The following is a 19,867-nucleotide window of genomic DNA, read 5'->3' as shown; positions in this document are numbered from 1 at the left end:
TCAACCAGGTAAAAAAAATGTGATCTCACGATTGTTGTGTTGTGTGGTGTGTGTGTATATTTACTGATTATTGTTCTACTTGTCCATAATATCAAACTAAGAGTAGATCTAGTAATAATACATTTGACAAAGTTTGTTAGAAACTTGATCCAAAGCGACTCAGTTGATTGTGTTTCTGTGTGTGGGCTGAGAGCAAACCAGTCCAGATGATATTTCAGAAGAAAGATCTGAACTACAACTCCATCGATCTGCAGATCCTGGAGCTGCCACGTATGAAGGATGAGCTCAGCATGGTGATCCTGTTGCCTAAACAGTCTGACAGCTCAAACCCTCTGCTGAAGGTACACAGAGTTAAATCAATAGATTTTTTTCACATTGAGAAGCTCAGATAAAACCTGCTGCCTCACTCCCGTCGAGCACCTAATGCTTTGGCAGACAGACAAAAGAAGATGAGACAAGCTGGGAAGGAAGTTGAACATCTATACTAAAAACCAGATATGTTCCTCCAGGAGTTGTTAGAGGCCAAATGTTGTCACACATGTATAATATTGCATCTTACAACATACAGCCTGTGCAATGTTATTTATCTTTAACAGACACTGGGTTTACTAAACAACTGGAAGTTTAGCTAAAAGCGAGGCAACAGCAACTCAAGCGATGACTGTTTGTTTTAGGGGGTAGAATCTTTCAATAAGATGGAGAATATCCTTGTACTGCTTTTATTAATGTCTGCAGTTTAGTTGTTATCGGATGTTAGCGACCACCAGCAGAAGTTAGAAGACCTGCTTCAGTTATTGTACCTTAGCGTCATCAGATATTTCTTTTAATCACAAGACACCCTCTTAGTTTTAGAGGCGTGATCAAATGTATTTGCTCTGTTCCAGCTGGAAAGGCTGACTGGGAGAGGCTGAAGGAGAAATGGACCGACAGGGGAAAACATGTTAGTCCACTCAAGCGTCCCGTTCACCTGCCAAGTTCAGCTGGAGGGAGGACTAAGAGCTGAACAGAAGCCTCTGTCCAGGCTGAAGCATGGCAAGTTGTATTCTCTTTGTCAAAGGCGTCCTATCTAACAGACAGCAAAAGAGGACTCGTCACTGTCTAAGGTAGTACACAAGGCCTTCGTGGAGGTGAACGAGGAGGGCCGCGGAGGCGGCTGCGGCCACACCAGCCCCGTGGTCACTAATGGTTGCTGTATCTTCAACAGACCACCCCTTCCTCTTCTTCATCAGGCACAATAAAACCAAGTCCATCCTCTTCCTCGGCAGGCTCTCCTCTCCTCAGTAGACAGAACCAGGAGAGGAAGATATTCAAATAAAAGCTTAGTCCTTAAAATGTGGTCTTTATTTTCTGGGATTCGTGCTAATTAGCTGGGTTTTTTCTTCTGTTTTTGCAATGAAATTATAGATGAAGATATTAATTAATGAAGAATATTTTTGTTCCACCAATGATTCGTGTGTTGATTTTGGAAAGACAATTTCTGGAGTTTGTGTTTCTGTAAGGAGTTTGCTGTTTTGCGGTGTTTAGGTTCCTCTTTTGAAGAGGTGTTTCTATTTATTAGTACATCCTCACTGTGTTTCTTGTTTCACACTCGGGTTCTGTTTCCTGTTTTATTTTGTAGTCTGGGTTCTTGTGTCTAACAGTGTCTAGTTTTACTTCTGTCTGTGATTACATCTTTGCACCTGTCCTCATGTGTGTTACACCTGTGTCCCATTGCCCTGTCTTCCCTGTGTCTGTATTTAAGCCTCTGTGCTTTCACTTTGTGCTGCTGGGATTATTTGTGCAGCGTTGTCTAAGTGCCGTGATGTCCTGTCAGCCTGTGTTTCTGTATCCCGTGTCTCCTGGGCTCCAGTCTGTTCACCTGTGTAAGCCTCCTGTGTTTTCTTTGTGCTTTTGTTTGTTCAGTTTAACTTTTTAAAGATTCCTGCGTTTATTCTTGTTCTTTCATTAAAAATACTCTAAGTTTAAACTCACACATCTGGGTCCATCTGCCTCACCAAATCACTGTTTACATGTGAAGAGCAGCAGGAGATCGTCCGGGTCATTTCAGTTCACAACAATAGAAGCTGTCCGATGATATTGAATATGGTTAAAATGGTTCTATTAAGTAAGATATAAATGTACAGTATATTTCCTGCTGTGACAGAATGACTTGAGGAAATAGGGCAATGAAGCAGAGGTCATTGTATCCAGCTCCAGAGACATGTAGACGTCTGTATCAAACTGTCACTAAGGGAGCCTCACCTCTCTTTGTGGGCATTGTCAGCGCCAGAGGGTGCTGTCATGTAAGTGTCCTCGTGTAGCTATTGAATACACGTTGAAAGGATCAGGAAATAAAAGAATAAAGTTACTGGAGGGTGTGCAAGTAAAATGAGCAGTTCACTGACATTTTTCAAGAAACAGGGCTGATGGAACATGTTTAAAATTACTGACAACGACCCAACATTTTTAAAAATTGAATTAAAAGTAGTAAAACTCAAAGATCTGCTCGATTTCAAACTGCCAAAACAAAAAGCACAGTCATAAAAGATGTCTGACTGTCTGAGCCAAGTAGCCTGATAGCAGAAGGAATGAAAACTTTAAAAAACGTTATTACTATTAATTTACAAATTGTACAGATTTATCCTTTTTAACTTTAACCCCTTTTTAATGTTGTTCAAACAGCCGTTTAAATTTAACAGTTTGATTTGTACATTTTTACTTTAAATCGAGTTTCTTTACATTTTTCCATCAACTTCATGTTACAAAATGTCCTGTACATTAGTGGTGATAAAAGTACAGTGTAAAAGTATAAAACATCAAATCAGCGATAAATAAATCAAATGACATAGAACCGGCTGCCTGATTCCCTGACACTACCTCCCAGTGTCACGGGGGTGGCAGTGATGAGACCGCTCGGGGAGTGAACCCACCGCAGAAGAAGAGAAGGAGGAGGACAGTGCAGATGAGTGACATGGAAGTTGAAGAACATCTGTTTATAAAGCACACTGGACATCTACCTCCTCCTCCACCTGCGTGTGGATCCGTCAAACTTAAACCCCTGCTCCTCTTCCTCGAGGACAAACAGCTGCTCATTGTTATTATTAGTATTACTAGTAATAGTACTTGTAGTTGTAATGTCTAGTACTTGTAGTAGTAGTAGTTGTAGTAGTAATGCGTGTGCTCACTGTTAAATGTGCAAACCTCCTGTACCTGCCAGTTTAGTCTTATTATTATACACCTAGATACAGCTCAGTTAATGTAGTGTGATACATATAAATGTTGACTAACCTCAGTCAGGTTTTCATGTTAAACTTTTCGTCCATCCCATATGATGGTTTGCAGATTCAGTGACTTCTTTTAAATCACATTTTTACACGTGATGTCATCTCTTTATTCTTACATATTACAATTATAATTTTTTGCTCTTGTGCAATGTTGTCTCCTTTTTATTGATTCTTCTTATTTGTATTTGTTGTTATGGCTTTTACGTGATGATATCTTCTTATTGCACATTGTATATAAAATATAATGATTTATAACTTACTTTGTCATTATTTTGATATACAAAGTCATTGTTTTGAGAAATGGTTTTGAACTAGTAATTATTTATTTAAGAAATTAACTCATTGGTTTGTAACAAGTCATTATTTGGAGATACTACATCATTATATTTGATTAGTAAATCATTTCTTATCAGTTCCATGGAAATCAAGATAAGGCAACACCTCTGACACACCCACATGTGTTCAGTGGAAAACGGTGTTCAACCATGAGAAATCATTAATCATAATCATTTTGTTTGGTTCTCCAGACAAACTCACATTCGTATCTTGTTTAACTTTGACGAACTAAAGGATCCATTTTCACCCTATGAAAATGTAATTCCTGCAAGCTCCGCCTGACTATAAAGGAAAAAAACTGGAGACGTGCCACAGTGGTTTGAAAATAGAGGGGTTGAAAAATGTGCAAAACGTGACGGTGTGCAGACACTTTCTGGAGCAAGTGTGTGTTCCTGCAGCTATTTTACAAATCATAAACCAGCACAGAAAGAAAAGCAACACATTGCAGAAAGATACACAACAAATCAGATTTATTCATTATCAGCTTAATAAATTCAAAATAGTTCAATTGTCAGACTGTCAGTATGATCTACTATGATCTATGGTATACAGTATGTTGTTTCATGTTAGAATTGGATAACATTGTTAAACATACAGAGCTGTTGGTGGAATGTGAAATGAACTGATGAGTTTTGTTTGTAGTCCTAAGACAAGGAGTCTCCAACTTGCATTAAGCTCGCGGGCAGTTTTCAATGGCTTCGCCAATAGGTTCACAGACTGTGTTAAAAAAAACAACGACAATAAACGCACCTGTTCCCACTTCAATTCAATCAAGCACATAGATGTCCCACCCCCTCCAATACAAAATAATAAGTCCATGGTAACTTTGCACGTGATTTTCCTGCAGGCAGCTCGCTACGGACTGAAAAGGTGAACCAGCTAAAAGCAACACTTAAAAAACAGCAGTGTCTTTTCACCCAACCGACGAAGAAGGCCAACGCGGCAACGGAGAAATCGTTCAAAGTGGCGCACATCCTGAAAAAGCACAAAACGCCGTTCACTGATGGCGGGATGGTGAAGGATGCGATGACCGCAGTGGCCGAGACGTTATTTAAGGACTGTAGTGGAAAAATAACTAACTCCTTTAGACTAACTCCTTATGACTCCTTGCTTCCTTCTACAACCTTTTATGACCCCATTCAACGCGAGGGTGACACAGGATTGTAAATCTACATGTCAGAAGGCCTGTGTCCACAGCAACAGCAGTTTGCTTTCTTCAACAGTATTGTTGCTGATGCATTTAGAATCCTTGTGAATTGATGTATTGGATGTTTTACTGTAGTAGTGCATTCTCCTATGTTGTTATAAATGAGAAAAAGGGGGGAAGTGTAGTGGAAAAATAACTAAGTGTGGTTGAAACCTATTTTATAGTTGAAGAGTAACTTTTTGCATACCTGTCTAACACTCCATGACCTGAAATGTTTATGGCCTGAAACCTGTTTGACCTTTCCATTACTTATTGACTGTCCAAAGAACCCAATGGAAATGTCTGCAAATCATTTATTCCTGTGCTTTACTTCCTGTCTCAAACTGTGCCTACAGAACCAGTCCTGAACTGTGGCTCTGTGAGCAACCTTCAATTCTCCACCATGCAGATCCTTGCATTTGACTGTTCTCCATCTTCACTCTGAGATCCCTGTGACTCTCTGTGTTGATACTTTCTGCAGAAAGCCCCTATTAAAATACACGTAGGTAAATTTGGTGTTCCAGCCTCTTGTATTTCCAGATTTCCATCACAGGACCATAACAGTAAGACTGAAATCCTGTCTGCCATCGCTGATGTTCAGCTTGGTGCTAACACAGTGGCACGGAGAGTGTCTGCGCTTTCTGCAGATGCAATGGAGCAGCTGGTTATTATTAGGCCCCCGAGCACCGAACAGTAGGAGACAGTGGGAGGCCCTATTGAAATTGTAAGGATTATTATTAGGGCCCGAGCACCTCCGGTGGGAGGCCCTATTGTATTTTGAAGGATTTGTATTTCCCTTTTGGGGCTTTTTCCGGGCCTAGACATGCTCAAATTGGGTTTTGAATTGCAGGGAATTCAAAACCCCAAAAAGTAATTGTATTCTGGATTAATTTGAAATGGTTTGTTGTCGTTTGCTGTTCGAATAATTTTGTCCACGCGTGGTGGTTGTCTTTGATTCTTACTTGAAATTAAAATACGTGCGTGGTGCTTCCCTGTTTGAATGACGTGTCCTCGGCCAAGGTAACCAACCCCCTGAATGAGGTGTAGGGCCTTGGTGGAACCTCCTGACCACCACGGGAGGAAGTGTCAACGGGCTCGAATCCTACTTCTTCATAAAAGTTACTTTCACTGTTTGTGCCTGTCACTTCTGCACCAGTTGCATTAACGCGAATACATGGGTGTGTCAGGGTTCCCGCGGGGTCTTAAAAAGTCTAAAATTGAATTATCTGAATTTCAGGCCTAAAAAAGACTTAAAAAGTCTTAAATTTGATTTTGCTAGGTCTTAAAAATGTATTGGATTAGGAAGTTACTTTGCGATAACTTGCTCTCCAGTAAATGTGTTTTGGGGAAATGTCCGCGCTGCAAAGTAAGCAGTACGGTAATCAGTTCCCCCCCAACAATTCGTATGGAAATAGGACTGTATATGAGGAACTTATTCTTTTTAGCCGGTTCTGATTTCCAGCTCCGCTCCAGGTGTGTCTGCTAAAACACGGCTCAGACGACTTCTCTCTCTTAATGTTCTTTAATTTGGCAACAGCACAGTACAACATACGCTATGAAAGGCAGGGCAGGATATGGGTGGGAATACGTGTGGTTCTATAAGAAGAAATGATACGTGCGTGCAGACTACACACCTCCATATTAATAATGTACATCCTTATCTACCCGTATATACATATTATCTGATTCTACGTGTCAGGGTTTTTTCTCCATTACGAAACGCCGCGGATAAAGACCATCACAGTGAAGGACCGCGTTTCATAGAAAGGCTCAAAGCTCTACCAAACCCAGCACAGCAGCTCCACATATAAACACATGCTGTGCAGTGTGCACAGATATACACACTCACTGATGCCCCGACATGTGGGGAACCCCCCCAGCCCCTCCGATCCTTCACACAATAACAACTCAGCAACCTCGACAGACGAGTGTAACTATAGAGCTTTGATCCGATGTACTTTTCCATTTGGCCCAGAACAAGCAGGACTCTTATTTTTAGTCCTCAGCAGATTGATTGCATTTCGTTTTGCATAAAATTCTACTTGAATCAGCATTGGACTCAGTGGGAATTTACGTTTATCTCTCACTGGTGTTGGGACCTGGTATTTGTAGAGACACAGTTCGGCCTACATGTGTAGTCAAAACCTGACCACGTGTTTTTTTTTTTGTTCTGGAGACAAACCAGGCCTCAGACTCAGTCTCCCAGGAGTGCTTCAACGTCACACACAGGTGTGAAAAATTACCAGGGACACAAGTTTCAACCACTATTGGTCACTCTGTTGCTGTTATGAGGTCAGCAGGCCAGCCTCAAGCCAATCCCCTCTTCTGTCTCTTTGACTCATTCTCTTCCTCAACTCTCCAGAGGAGAAGTATGGCTTCTCCTCACCTACATTAACTATCATATGCAAGCTGTTACCTCCAATGCCAGGACCGTAGAAACCCACAACTGGAAAATATAAAAAATAATGAGAATAATGTAAATGATTCAGAGTATTCAACAGATTATTGTTTTCTGTAAAAATAAAGGAATAAATCAAATCATAGCAACGCCTGACGAACCGTTTCCACTCGACTCAGCTTTCTGAGAAGTTGCAGCCTAGTTAGTACGGCAGACATTAAAATGAGTTTAGTTTGTGGCACCAAGAGAACACAACATTCTGCATGTTCCTCAGTGTGTTTGTCTTCTCCTAACCTGATTCCATTATAAATTATGAAGCATGAGAAGTTAATATTTTCACCATAACTCCTGCACACGGTCAGTGCTGAATTCATTTTGAATGCAACGTATAATTCATTTTCTGTGGCATGATTTGATTTAATCGTATACGCCATTAAACACCACTTTTATCATGGTTTAATTTACTTAGGGATAAAAACTATTTTCTAACTAGTTTGCTGTAACTGCGGCCGTATTGCTCACAGAGGCTGGGTCCTTTATGTCATTACTCTGGAAATTTGAAGAGATTAAAGGCCTAAAGAGAAGAATTGATTTTGTAAGATCAGAAACATATCACACATGCCCTTGTTTGTCATGAGTTACACCCATACATCAATCAAAGCATTCTGTACTTCTGTTTTGGCAATAATCCAGCTCCATACAGGAATCTCCTGCTTCGTTGTTCACATTTGAACAATTAATAGCGATATTAATAATAATAATAATAATCTGTATTTATAGAGCACTTTTCATAACATATGTTGCAAGAGTGCTTCACAAGAAGCAGCATAAAAACAGGTTGTAAAACACATCAACATGTGCATAAATACAAGGTCAGTGTAAGATTCTCAGTAAAAGTGAAAAGATAAATAAACACACTTCATCAAGTCATCGCATAAGAGGTTGTGCAAACATTTCCTCAGAATTGTGTCGGTTGTGTTTTTCACTAGTGCATGATTGGCCTATGCGGTGTTTTGTCCTCAGCAGTCAGTGACTTGCCAGCCAGTCACCCACACATATACTGTATATATACTGGTGTACGTGTTCCTCTACTGACCACTCAACCTCCAGGTTCACATTCTCTGCTTCCACGTCTTCTCATCTCTCAGGTATTTTGCATATATAATTCTATCTGATTTGACGTGTCAGGGTTTTTTCTCCATCTCGCGCTGTGAGAGAATGTTTGTTATGATTTGGCTCCATATACAAATAAAATTGAGTTTGGTTGAATCCCAACTCATCTGGTGGGTCTCGGGGGTCTTGGCACATTTTGTTCCGCAAAAAATTGTAATACAATCAAGCAGCAATCAGGTGCATTTCTGTTCAGATTTAAAAATATGTCTAAAAAGCATTTTTTGTTCATTACAGGACAACTGTACATCCTCAGCCATGGAGGACATCAGCAGCTCAATCGATGTCTTTGCCTTGGGCCTTATGACTCTGGCTTGAAGCACACCCATCGGGAATGTATTCTTCTCTCTGCTGAGCATCAGTTCAAGCTCTAGCTGCATAAGTCTACCTGGGAGCCGAGAGACACAGCCTGCTCAAATGCAGGAAAAATTACATCCACCACATGTCTCTGTTACCTGTCATTCAGGAACTCAAGTCAGAGCTGTGTGGACCAGTTAGTTATGATGGAGCAGACTGAACAGTGTTCTAAACCATCTGTTCTTCTGACTCTAGATAAATCCCTGACACAAGGTCAGTATATTGCTGTTCTCTGACAGCAGGACATTGAACTGACAGTTGAGTTCAGTTCATTAAACCAGTTTGCTTTCAGAACGGAAGAGCCAAATCTTACAGTTTCTTATTTTATCTTATTTTCGTCTCATCTATTAGCCAGCTTCTGTGTTAAAAATGTGCAGATTTTAATCTGCAGTGTCTCCTACGGGTTTCTACACAAAGAAATCTCTATAAGCAGATTCTACGTGAATTTGTAGAATTTGCAGGTGAGAGATGAGATTTTGGAACCTTCTGATTTCTACATTTACAAGTGGGCTGGCAGGAAAACTTCCAGAAAATGTTGGGAGCAGCTGACTTGGGGTGCTTCCTCACCTACACCGGACCCTGGACTCTGAGGTGCACATCTGAAAAGCATTTAAATGTCATATAATCAAACTTCCCTGAGCCCTGTCATTCGGCTCTGGTGAAGAGTTCCCTTCAAGCTAATCGAAGACATCAACTCACCATCGGCATCACACATTCTGAAAACAGCCAATCGTCTGTATGGGGAGAAAACCGCAAAGTTCCTCCTTGTGAGTTTTCATTTTCCACTTATCAAAGCAGAAATTGATGCTTAAATTGATTTTTAAAAACGTCCTTGAAAGTATAAGATGAAATCTGCTCTCTGCAGCAATTCCTGGAAGCCACGCGTGAAGTACTACCAGGCCGACCTGAAGACTGTGGATTTCATCAGGGCGGAGGCCGAGCAGAGTGGAGATCAACGCACCTGGGTCGAGCAGCAGACAGAAAGTCGACTTTACCTGAATTGAATGAGGGAATAAATCTTTCTACATTGTTCTGAATTGTCAGGTTTTCTGTTACATTGCAGATAAAATAAAAGATCTCCTGAAGCCGAGGACAGTCTCTGATGGTACGAGGCTGGTTCTGGTCAATGCCATCTACTTTAAGGCAAACTGGATGAACCGCTTTGATAAAGCAAACACCAAAGAGATGCCATTTAAAGTCAGCCAGGTAAAAAAATCGCTCATCACAATTTAGCATGTTGTGTATTGTGTGTCCTTTCATTAGAGTAGTTATTACATTCTATGTCCCTTAGCTCCCTCAAACTAGAGTAGATAGTAATTTCACTTAAACTTACATTAAGTTGTTAGAAGCAGTCCAAACGACTCAGTTGATTATGTTTCTGTGTGTGTGTCAGACTGAGCAAACCAGTCCAGATGATGTACCTGAGGGAGAAGCTGAACTACATATACATCACTGACTGCGCTCTGCAGATCCTGGAGCTGCCGTATGAGAAGGATGAGCTCAGCATGTTCATCCTGTTGCCTGAACAGTCCACAGACGGCTCCGACCCTCTGCTGAAGGTACACAGCATAAAATCAATTGATCAGATTGTTTTCACATTGAGCTCAGATAAGGCACCTTGCTCATCCCGGCCAGGCACCTAACAGCAGACAGACAATCTGGTGAAGGAAGTTGAACATCTATGCACTAAAAAGCCAGATATTTTCCTCTTTAACAGACACTGTTTTAACTAAACAACTGAAGTTTAGCTAAAACGAGGCAACAGCAGCTCAGTCGATGACTGTTTGTTTAGGGGGTGGAATATACAACAAGATGGAGAATATCCCTTGTACTGCACTTATTAATGCCTACCACCAGTTGGTGTTATCGGATGTTGTGACCATAGCAGATGTATGGACATAACTTCAGTTGTAATACCTTAGCGTCATCAGATGTTTCAGCATTTTAATCACAAGACACCCTCTGCTTAGTTTTAAGATCAAATGTATTTGCTCTGTTCCAGCTGGAGAAGGAGCTGACGCTGGAGAGGCTGAAGGAATGGACCAACAAGAAAAACAATGACGACAAGTCATACGTCCACGTTCACCTGCCAAAGTTCAAGCTGGAGGAGGACTACGAGCTGAACGAGCCTCTGTCCAAGCTGGGCATGACGGACGTGTTCTGCGCGTCAAAGGCCGACCTGTCTGGGATGAACGAGGCGGAAGAGATCTGTTCCTGTCTAAGGTAGTACACAAGGCCTTCGTGGAGGCAGGCAGGAGGGCACGGAGGCGGCTGCGGATGCGGCCACAGGAGCCGTGGTCACTAATACTTGCTGTGGGTTGAAGGAGGAACACTTCACAGCAGACCACCCCTTCCTCTTCTTCATCACACAATAAAACCTGACCATCCTCTTCCTGGGCGTTTCTCGTCTCCTATCAGTAGACAGAACGGGAGAGGAAGATATTCAAATAAAAGCTTAATCCTTTAAAGGTGGGCTTTATTTTCTGGGATTTATGCTAATTAGCTGGGTTTTTTCTTCTGTTTTTGCACTGAAATTATAGAGGAAGATTTTAATTAATGAAGAATATTTTTGGTCCAACAATGATGTGTGTGTTGATTTTGGAAAGACAATTTCTGGAGTTTGTGTTTCACATGTGAGGAAGCAGCAGGAGATCGTCCGGGTCAGACTCGTTCACAACAATAGAGGCTGTCCGATATTGAATATGGTTAAAATGATTCTATTAAGTAAGATATAAATGTGCAGTATATTTCCTGCTGTGACAGAATTGCGTAACATATAAACCAAAGATAAATCAAAGAAAGAATAATGATGATGAAGAAGTGAACCAGCAAAGTTTGTAATCAGAAAGTATTCATGCAGTTTATAGCAGAATTAAAAACTGAAAAGCAATAGTATAAATTGCACTAATGCCCACTTCAGAAAAAGGTGGCCCAAATGTTTCTGTGCTGTTTGTTATTCACCACTGTGTCACTCTCCATTGTTTTATGACCTGAAAATACAAATTAAAACAAAGAAGAAGACAAAACAGTCACATGACTTCTGATTTCCTAACTGTGTCAACTCCCCTTCCAATAGATTGAACTTCTCCAATTGCTCATATAGAGGAAATGGAAGAAGTAGATAAACTGGCTTAACAAGCTCTTATGAAAGGAAATAAATACAACTGCATAAAACAAATCAAAAGGCATCAAATAGAAAAAATGCCGACAGAGAATGGGGTCAGCACCAGGTCACATAGATATTAAAACACACTTTGTATTTCTTATACAGTTAGAGTGGTGACTCTATATCTACACTCACTGTTCCTAAGTATGTTAAATATGTGGGAGCACAGGTTCAGGTGACCGGCTCATATAAGGAAGCTGTGATTGACACTGCAGATTATTTTGAACACCTCTAGGTCATATCGTCCAGGATTTGTTATTCAAAACAAAATCATTTCACCCAGAAATAGAACAATGATGAGGTCACATTATGTCCCGCTCCAGAGACAGCTATATGAAGCGTCTGTATCCAAACTATAACAAGGGCCTCACCTCTCTTGTAGGCATTATACTGGCACCAGAGATTATAGTATGTAAGTGTCCTCGGTAATAGATACGTTGCAGAAAGGATCCAGAAATAAAGAATAAGTTACTGGAGGGTGTGCAAGTAAAATGAGCAGTTCTGACATTTTTTCAAAAACAAGGCCCAAATCGGAACATGTTTAGAGTACTGACAAAGAACCAACATTTTTTAAAATTGAATTAAAAGTAGTAAAACTCGAATCTGCCGACTTCAAACTGCCAAAACAAAAAGCACAGTCATCAAAGATGTCTGACTGTCTGAAACCAAGTAGCCTGATAGCAGAAGGAATGGCTTTAAAACGTTATTACTATTAATTTACAAATTGTACAGATTGTACAGATTTATCCTTTTTAACTTTAACCCCTTTTTAATGTTGTTTATTTGTCTCGTTTTAAATTTAACAGTTTTGACTTGTACATTTTTGACTTTAAATCGATTTCTTTACATTTTTTTTAGATAAACTTCATGTTATAACATTTTCTGTACATTAGTGGTGATAAAAGTATAGTGTAAAGTATAAAAACATATAAAACATATCAAATCAGCGATAAATAAAATCAAATGACATAGAACCGGCTCGCCTGATTCCTGACACTACCTCCAGTGTCCCCGGGGGGGTGGCGGTAGTGAGACCGCTCGGGAGTGAACCCACCGCAGAAGAAGAGACGGAGGGAGGACAGTGCAGATGAAGTGACGCGTGGAAGTTGAAGAACATCTGTTTATAAACACACTGGACATCTACCTCCTTCTCCACCTGCGTGTGGATCCGTCGGAAACCGACCCCTGCTCCTCTTCCTGCGGGGGGACAAACAGCTTGCTTTCATTGTTATTATTATTATTACTAGTAATGAGTAGCGTAGTAGTAGTAATGAAGTACTTGTAGTAGTAGTTGTAGTAGTAGTAGTAGTATGCTGTTAAATGTACCAAACCTCCCCTGTACCTGCCAGTTTATTCTTATTATTATACACCTAGATACAGCTCAGTTAATGTAGTGTGATACATATAAATGTTGACTAACCTCAGTCAGGTTTTCATGTTAAACTTTTCGTCCATCCCATATGATGGTTTGCAGATTCAGTGACTTCTTTTAAATCACATTTTGACACGTGATGTCATCTCTTTATTCTTACATATTGCTTTAATTATTATTTTTTGCTCTTGTGCAATGTTGTCTCCTTTTTATTGATTCTTCTTATTTGTATTTGTTGTTATGGCTTTTAGGTGATGATATCTTCTTATTGCACATTGTATATAAAATATAATGATTTATAACTTACTTTGTCATGATTTTTAATATACAAAGTCATTGTTTTAATAAATGGTTTGAACTAGTAATTATTTATTTAAGAATTTAACTCATTATTGGTTTGTAACAAGTCATTATTTGGAGATACTACATCATTATATTTGATTAGTAAATCATTTCTTATCAGTTCCATGAAATCAAGATGAAGCAACACCTCTGACACACCCACATGTGTTCATTGGAAAAACAACATAGAAAATCCTCGTTGTCCTCAGATGTTCTGTCACAGAAGGGGTGGGGGGTGAGTGTGCTCTCCCTGCCTCGGCTCTCCATGTGCACAGAACAGAGCCCGCCACAAATACATTTTGAATGATAAACATATATATTTGTTTGGATGGTTGGAGTTGACCTGAAGCTGCTGTGTTTATCTCTATCACCAGCTGTGGTTTCTCAGGAGGTGCTGAAGGTGATGCGCGCACCATGGATGGCCGCATCGTCTGGACTGAACACCACCGTGCCCACAGTTCCTTCTCAGGCAAGTTAATTGCCACACAAACATGCAAACAACTTCTTGTGAATCTGTGAGTGTTGTGACGAGACTGAAATATAAACACTCCAAAGTGTCCTTCTAGAGTTTTCTCACATGCATCTTTTGTCTCGTAATCTCCAGATGGTAGTCCCATCTGAAGCAGAAGACCAAGCTGTCAAGGCCTGTATAGCCAAAGCATCCTGCGGTGGTGGGACAGCTGGGATACAATCATAAATGTGTTATTTCCTATGTCTGTTTGATTTTCTAACTGAGAAATCATCTAAACAGTCATGAAAAATCTGAATTTCAACATCCCACCGGATATAAGATGACCAAAGAAAGGTCTTTGGATCCCTGTGAAGAAGGTCTGGAACCCCAGTCACTTCGGTCCTCTCGTCTCTTAAATGTCAGAGGTAGAGGAAGAAGATTTTTTTCTCCCGGGTGGCCAACCACCGAAGACTTCTCGGGTCCAGACGATCTTTCAAGGGATCCTGTTCGTGGACCACTTTTGTCGTGGAAATTGATCTTGTTATTATTATTTTTTCAGGCAAATTAATTGGCTTTTTGAGGGCTTTAACATGCTCAAATCATTACCAAAGTTTGCAGAAAATTAGAAAGTGGTGAAAATGTACGTATTCTGGAGTAATTTTAAATGTGCGTGGCAAAATGGCTCAACAGTGCCCCCTGGAACGCATTCACATTGACCGATCTTCATAGAAATCAATACACAGGTGTATCATGACCAGACAAACAAAAAAGTCTGAGGTGCAATTTGAAAAAAGCAACAGGAAGCCCGCCATTTAGCATTTAGTGGCCATTTTTCACATTTTTCACATTTTTACTTTGACGAACTTGTCCCAGGGCTTTCATCAGATCAACTTCAAATTGAGATGAGTGTCATCACAACAAGATGGAGATAAAAACTACCTCAAAGATCGATTTTTCGTCACACGGTGTGACCGTGGAGTGGCGTCAAAGTTTGATTACACGCCATCAAAACACGATGTTCTGTATCTCGGACATACATGGACCATGAATCCTTTGATGCTGAGCCGTCAGCTAACAACTCCACTCCTGCAGTGACAGTGTCAGTGGTAATAGATCAAAGGAATCTTTGATGTCTTGTTATTATTATTATTACTAGTAATAGTACTAGTACTTGTAGTAGTAGTTGTAGTAGTAGTAGTATGCTGTTAAATGTACCCAACCTCCCCTGTACCTGCCAGTTTATTCTTATTATTATACACCTAGATACAGCTCAGTTAATGTAGTGTGATACATATAAATGTTGACTAACCTCAGTCAGGTTTTCATGTTAAACTTTTCGTCCATCCCATATGATGGTTTGCAGATTCAGTGACTTCTTTTAAATCACATTTTGACATGTGATGTCATCTTTTTTTTTGCTCTTGTGCAATGTTGTCTCCTTTTTATTGATTCTTCTTATTTGTATTTGTTGTTTTGGCTTTTACGTGATGATATCTTCTTATTGCACATTGTATATAAAATATAATGATTTCATAACTTACTTTGTCATTATTTTAATATACAAAGTCATTGTTTTGAGAAATGGTTTTGAACTAGCAATTATTTATTTCAGAAATTAACTCATTATTGGTTTGTAACAAGTCATTATTTGGAGATACTACATCATTATATTTGATTAGTAAATCATTTCTTATCAGTTCCATGGAAATCAAGATGAAGCAACACCTCTGACACACCCACATGTGTTCATTGGAAAAACAACCATAAGAAAATCCTCCCGTTGTCCTCAGATGTTCTGTCACAGAAGGGTGGGGGGGTGGAGGTGTGCTCTCCCTGCCTCCGGCTCTCCATGTGTGCACCAGAACAGAGCCACGCCACAAATACATTTTGAATGATAAACATATATATTTGTTTTGGATGGTTTGGAGTTGACCTGAAGCTGCTGGCTGTCTCTGTGTCCCGCTGTGGGTTTCTCAGGAGGTGCTGAAGGTGATGCGCACCATGGATGGCCGCATCGTCCACGGACTGAACACCACCGTGCCCACAGTTTCCTTCTCAGGCAAAGTTGATGCCACACAAACATGCAAACAACTGTATGAATCTGTGAGTGTTGACGACCGAGACTGAAATATAAACCTCCAAAGTGTCCCTTCTAGAGTTTTCTCCACAATGCATCTTTTGTCCTCCGTGCGTCACACAGATGATGGAGGTCCATCTGAGCAGAGACCAAGCTGTCAAGGCCTGTATAGCCAAAGCATCTGCGGTGGTGGGACAGCTGGGTGAGGAAAGAGCAAAAGACTGCGAGGACCTGGCAGTCATCAAACAACTCAGGAAGGAGCAGACCAAAGTACGTCCTGTCTTTTATATAAAAAAAAACACCTCAAAGCTGTAAGATGTGTTTTTTCAGAACAACGACAAGGTGGAACTATATTCTGACATTAAGTGTTTACAGCGCTTTGCCTTCGCCGCCGGTAGTTGAGTCAGGACTGATAAGAACCAATCAGGAAGTGAATGTTGATGAGTCATTGTCTTCAAATGTATGTGTCATGTTGCAACTAACATTATTTCTTGTTGTCTTTGAGGAGCCTAAACACTGTTTAATTGCCTAGTATAGTTTGCTAAGCACACTTATAGCGCATTCTCTTTTGATTGTGCCTGTCAAGCCTTTTTTCTTTCTGCTTACTTGATATTTATGTTGCATCTGTTTTTGTACTAAAACTCTGAGTATTCAACTGTTTTGTAAATGTCTGGAAATAGCAGTTACCAAATTAAAGCACGACTACTTGCAGAGGTTCTGTTCAGGCATACTGCATATTACACCCAAAGATTAAAGTTCGATAGTCAAATCGCTTAGCATAGAGTAAACTAAATGTCACTCGAAGCAGCAGCAACAAGTAAATCAGTTCCCACACATCCAAGACAGACCAGGCTGTGACAAAGAATAATACCAGAGAAGGTCAAGAACTGCACAAAGAGACTGCCCTAAAGCACAAAAAGACTCTCTATAAGGCCTATGAGTCCTGGAAATTGTCAGCAAGAAGTTCGGACTGAATTGAAAAACTACTGCTTTCCAGATGACCTCGATAAAATCCAACAGAATTATCACAAAACCACGATGCGGTGCATCATCATGATGATATTGTTGGTAAAATGGACACCTGCTCCGCTCTGACTGAAGAGATCTTTGCTCTTGTGAGTAATCGTAGAGACATCATCGATGGGAACTATAATGAGCAGAAAAACAGTATTAGTAGTTGTAGTAGTAGTACTTGTAGTAGTAGTAGTAGTAGTATGCTGTTAAAAGTACCAAACCTCCCCTGTACCTGCCAGTTTATTCTTATTATTATACACCTAGATGCATCTCAGTTAATGTAGTGTGATACATATAAATGTTTACTAACCTCAATTCAGGTTTTCATGTTATTTTCGTCCATCCCATATGATGGTTTGCAGATTCAGTGACTTCTTTTAAATCACATTTTGACATGTGATGTCATCTTTTGCTCTTGTGCAATGTTGTCTCCTTTAGCCAGTTCTTCTTATTTCTGTTTATTTATGGCTTTTACGTGTGAATGGTGCTTGTCTAGTTGTCGAATTGTCCATGTAGGACGGCTTGCTGCAAATATTGCGCTATTAATTCTTTATATGGCTGCAAAAGGGAATAAGAGGCAATGGGAAGTGTAAATTCGCGAAGTCGTGGTTGGAACACGAGCAGTTCAAGCCCTACGTTTGAAGCCCGTTGCTGGGAATGACCGGGAGGCTTACTGTTCACTCTGTAAAAGAAAATGAGTGTAGCTTCAATGGGGATCAATGCTCTCCGGTCACATATGCAGTGCCATCCCCAAATCCGTTGCGAAACACGCGAACAGCGGTTGTCCAAAAGCCGAGCATTAGGCAACACCTTCCTCGGCTAACGTTGTTACCACCCAGTACGATGCGACAGCTGAAGCTAGTAGCGTTAACGTTACTGCTAGCGTTGCTAACGTTAACTCAGTTGCCGCCGCTTCAGCTACAGACCTCAGAGTGGCGCTGGGAGCAGAAGTGTTGTGGTGTCTCGACACAACAGGAAAACACCTCTCACGCCCAATGAAGGAATTTCAGAAGTTTTCAAAGATGCCCGATCAGCTGGCAGAGCAGGCAGAGGAAAGTCTGGATCGCTATTGGCTAGAGCTGATAACAAAGTCAAACACCCTCAGGAGGAAGGCACAAGGAAAAATGCACTGAGCTGGGTGCAAACTGAAATGTTGTTGGAAACCAAAACAACTGAATTGAGGCACATGCCATGACTCGTATTTGTAAGGAGTGAGCACTCGCACAGCTCAGTTAGTTTCATCCATGTTCAAAAGTTAGTTCATCCGTGTTCAAAGTTTACAAGTACATTTTCTGAGTTCTATTATTATTTCATAATACTGGGAGAATGGGGCAGATGGTAATTTTCTTCAGGTGAGAAAACAGACTAGTTTCCTGTGTATGTCAGCTGAAAACTTTGTTGCACTAAGACATGCCACATGGTGGCTCTTTTTGAAAGTTGTAGCATTATATCAGTGACAATGTTGATCTGATTTGTGTTATTTATGCTGCAAAATAGTGTTGTTATTTAAAGTATTATAAAAGTGCCTATTGCAGGATTGACTGAACCATTTACTGCTCAGTGTGTCTGTGCAGTGTTTCTCCACACCACAAGTAGATTCTGACTGCCATACTAATTTCAATCTAGCCTCTTCATTTTTCTCTCAAAAGTGCACCAGATTGATGCATCTTTTTACTTTTAAAATGTAATAAACCTTCTTCAGGGGTCAGGGTCCATCCACCATGATCTCCAAATCCTGTGGAAACACTATTTGTGTGCATGTGTGAGTGGCGAGTGAGCATGTTATTGTTATAAATATACTTTATTTTTTAAGTTAAAATAAATTTTTGCCTTTTGGCTTAGTAACTCAATTTATTCTTTTTTGAGCTTTTTCCCTCCCGGCCTATCTAAGATTCTGTTGTGTTGATACAGTGCTCCATAGAAGTTCTGGCAAACTAACATTTCATTTTGCAATCTCAAACTCAATTGTGTTAAAGGTGTCGCTTTGATGTAACCGGTTACAGCTCATAGTGGCGCTGGGGTCTTGAAAAATATTAGAGGTCTTGAAAAGGTCTTGAAAAGTATTGAATTTAATCTCCCAGGATTGCTGCATATACCCTGTTATCAGTTCCATAAATCAAGATTGAGGCAACACACTCTGACACCCACATGTGTTCAGTGGAAAAAAGGTGTTCAACAAGACTGAAGCAAGTATTGCAAGTTTACAGACATAAGACAATTCAAAGCGCTTTACAAATGCATGGAGAGTGTATTTCAGGAAAATAGACATGTTTGATCTATGAAAGGAATATAATGCTGGCATCATGTTTATGAGTCCAGTATATTTCCATCCATCTGCTCTTATGTGTTTTCAAGTTTATGCATCAAACATTATTTTGCGTGGAAACCCAAAAGTAAAAATATCACAGTAGGTTTTAGACTTAGCTTTGTTTTAGACTTGTGTAGCGATAACAAAATGCAACAAGGTGCAATGGAAACAACCTTGGGGAGAATCGATCATGATTTTCATAAAGCATGTGATTTCCACACACGCATTGAAACCAAAACATCAAATCACCTGCAAATGAGGAAACTAATGTTCACCTCAGACAAAAAGTTTATTTGAACATGTTTGTAAAGGTTAATCCATGTTAGTATTATTATTATTATTATTATTATTATTATTATTAGTAATAGTAATAGTAATAGTAGTTGTAGTAGTAGTTGTGGTAGTAGTACAACTAGTAGTAGTAGTT

General features: G+C 40.1%; 3 protein-coding genes across 4 annotated transcripts in view; 1 reads left to right on the top strand and 2 right to left on the bottom strand.

The window, feature by feature from the left end:
• LOC118121155 (leukocyte elastase inhibitor A) overlaps window positions 1-19,867 on the bottom strand; it is an 81,361-nt gene that overhangs the window by 29,062 nt on the left and 32,432 nt on the right.
• Window positions 1-19,867, bottom strand: part of LOC118121266 (leukocyte elastase inhibitor-like) — a 57,921-nt gene that overhangs the window by 36,207 nt on the left and 1,847 nt on the right. The gene's annotated exons all lie outside the window — the stretch shown is intronic.
• On the top strand, window positions 15,987-16,433 carry LOC124854755 (protein MIX23-like). The gene is made up of 2 exons (XM_047343112.1): window positions 15,987-16,144; window positions 16,242-16,433. Exons 1-2 carry the CDS (start codon window positions 16,034-16,036, stop codon window positions 16,431-16,433), a joined length of 303 nt encoding a protein of 100 aa, XP_047199068.1. The 5' UTR covers window positions 15,987-16,033.

This window comes from Hippoglossus stenolepis, chromosome 14 (assembly GCF_022539355.2).
Source record: "Hippoglossus stenolepis isolate QCI-W04-F060 chromosome 14, HSTE1.2, whole genome shotgun sequence".
Taxonomy (NCBI): domain Eukaryota; kingdom Metazoa; phylum Chordata; class Actinopteri; order Pleuronectiformes; family Pleuronectidae; genus Hippoglossus; species Hippoglossus stenolepis.
This window is presented reverse-complemented; position numbering and strand designations above follow the sequence as displayed.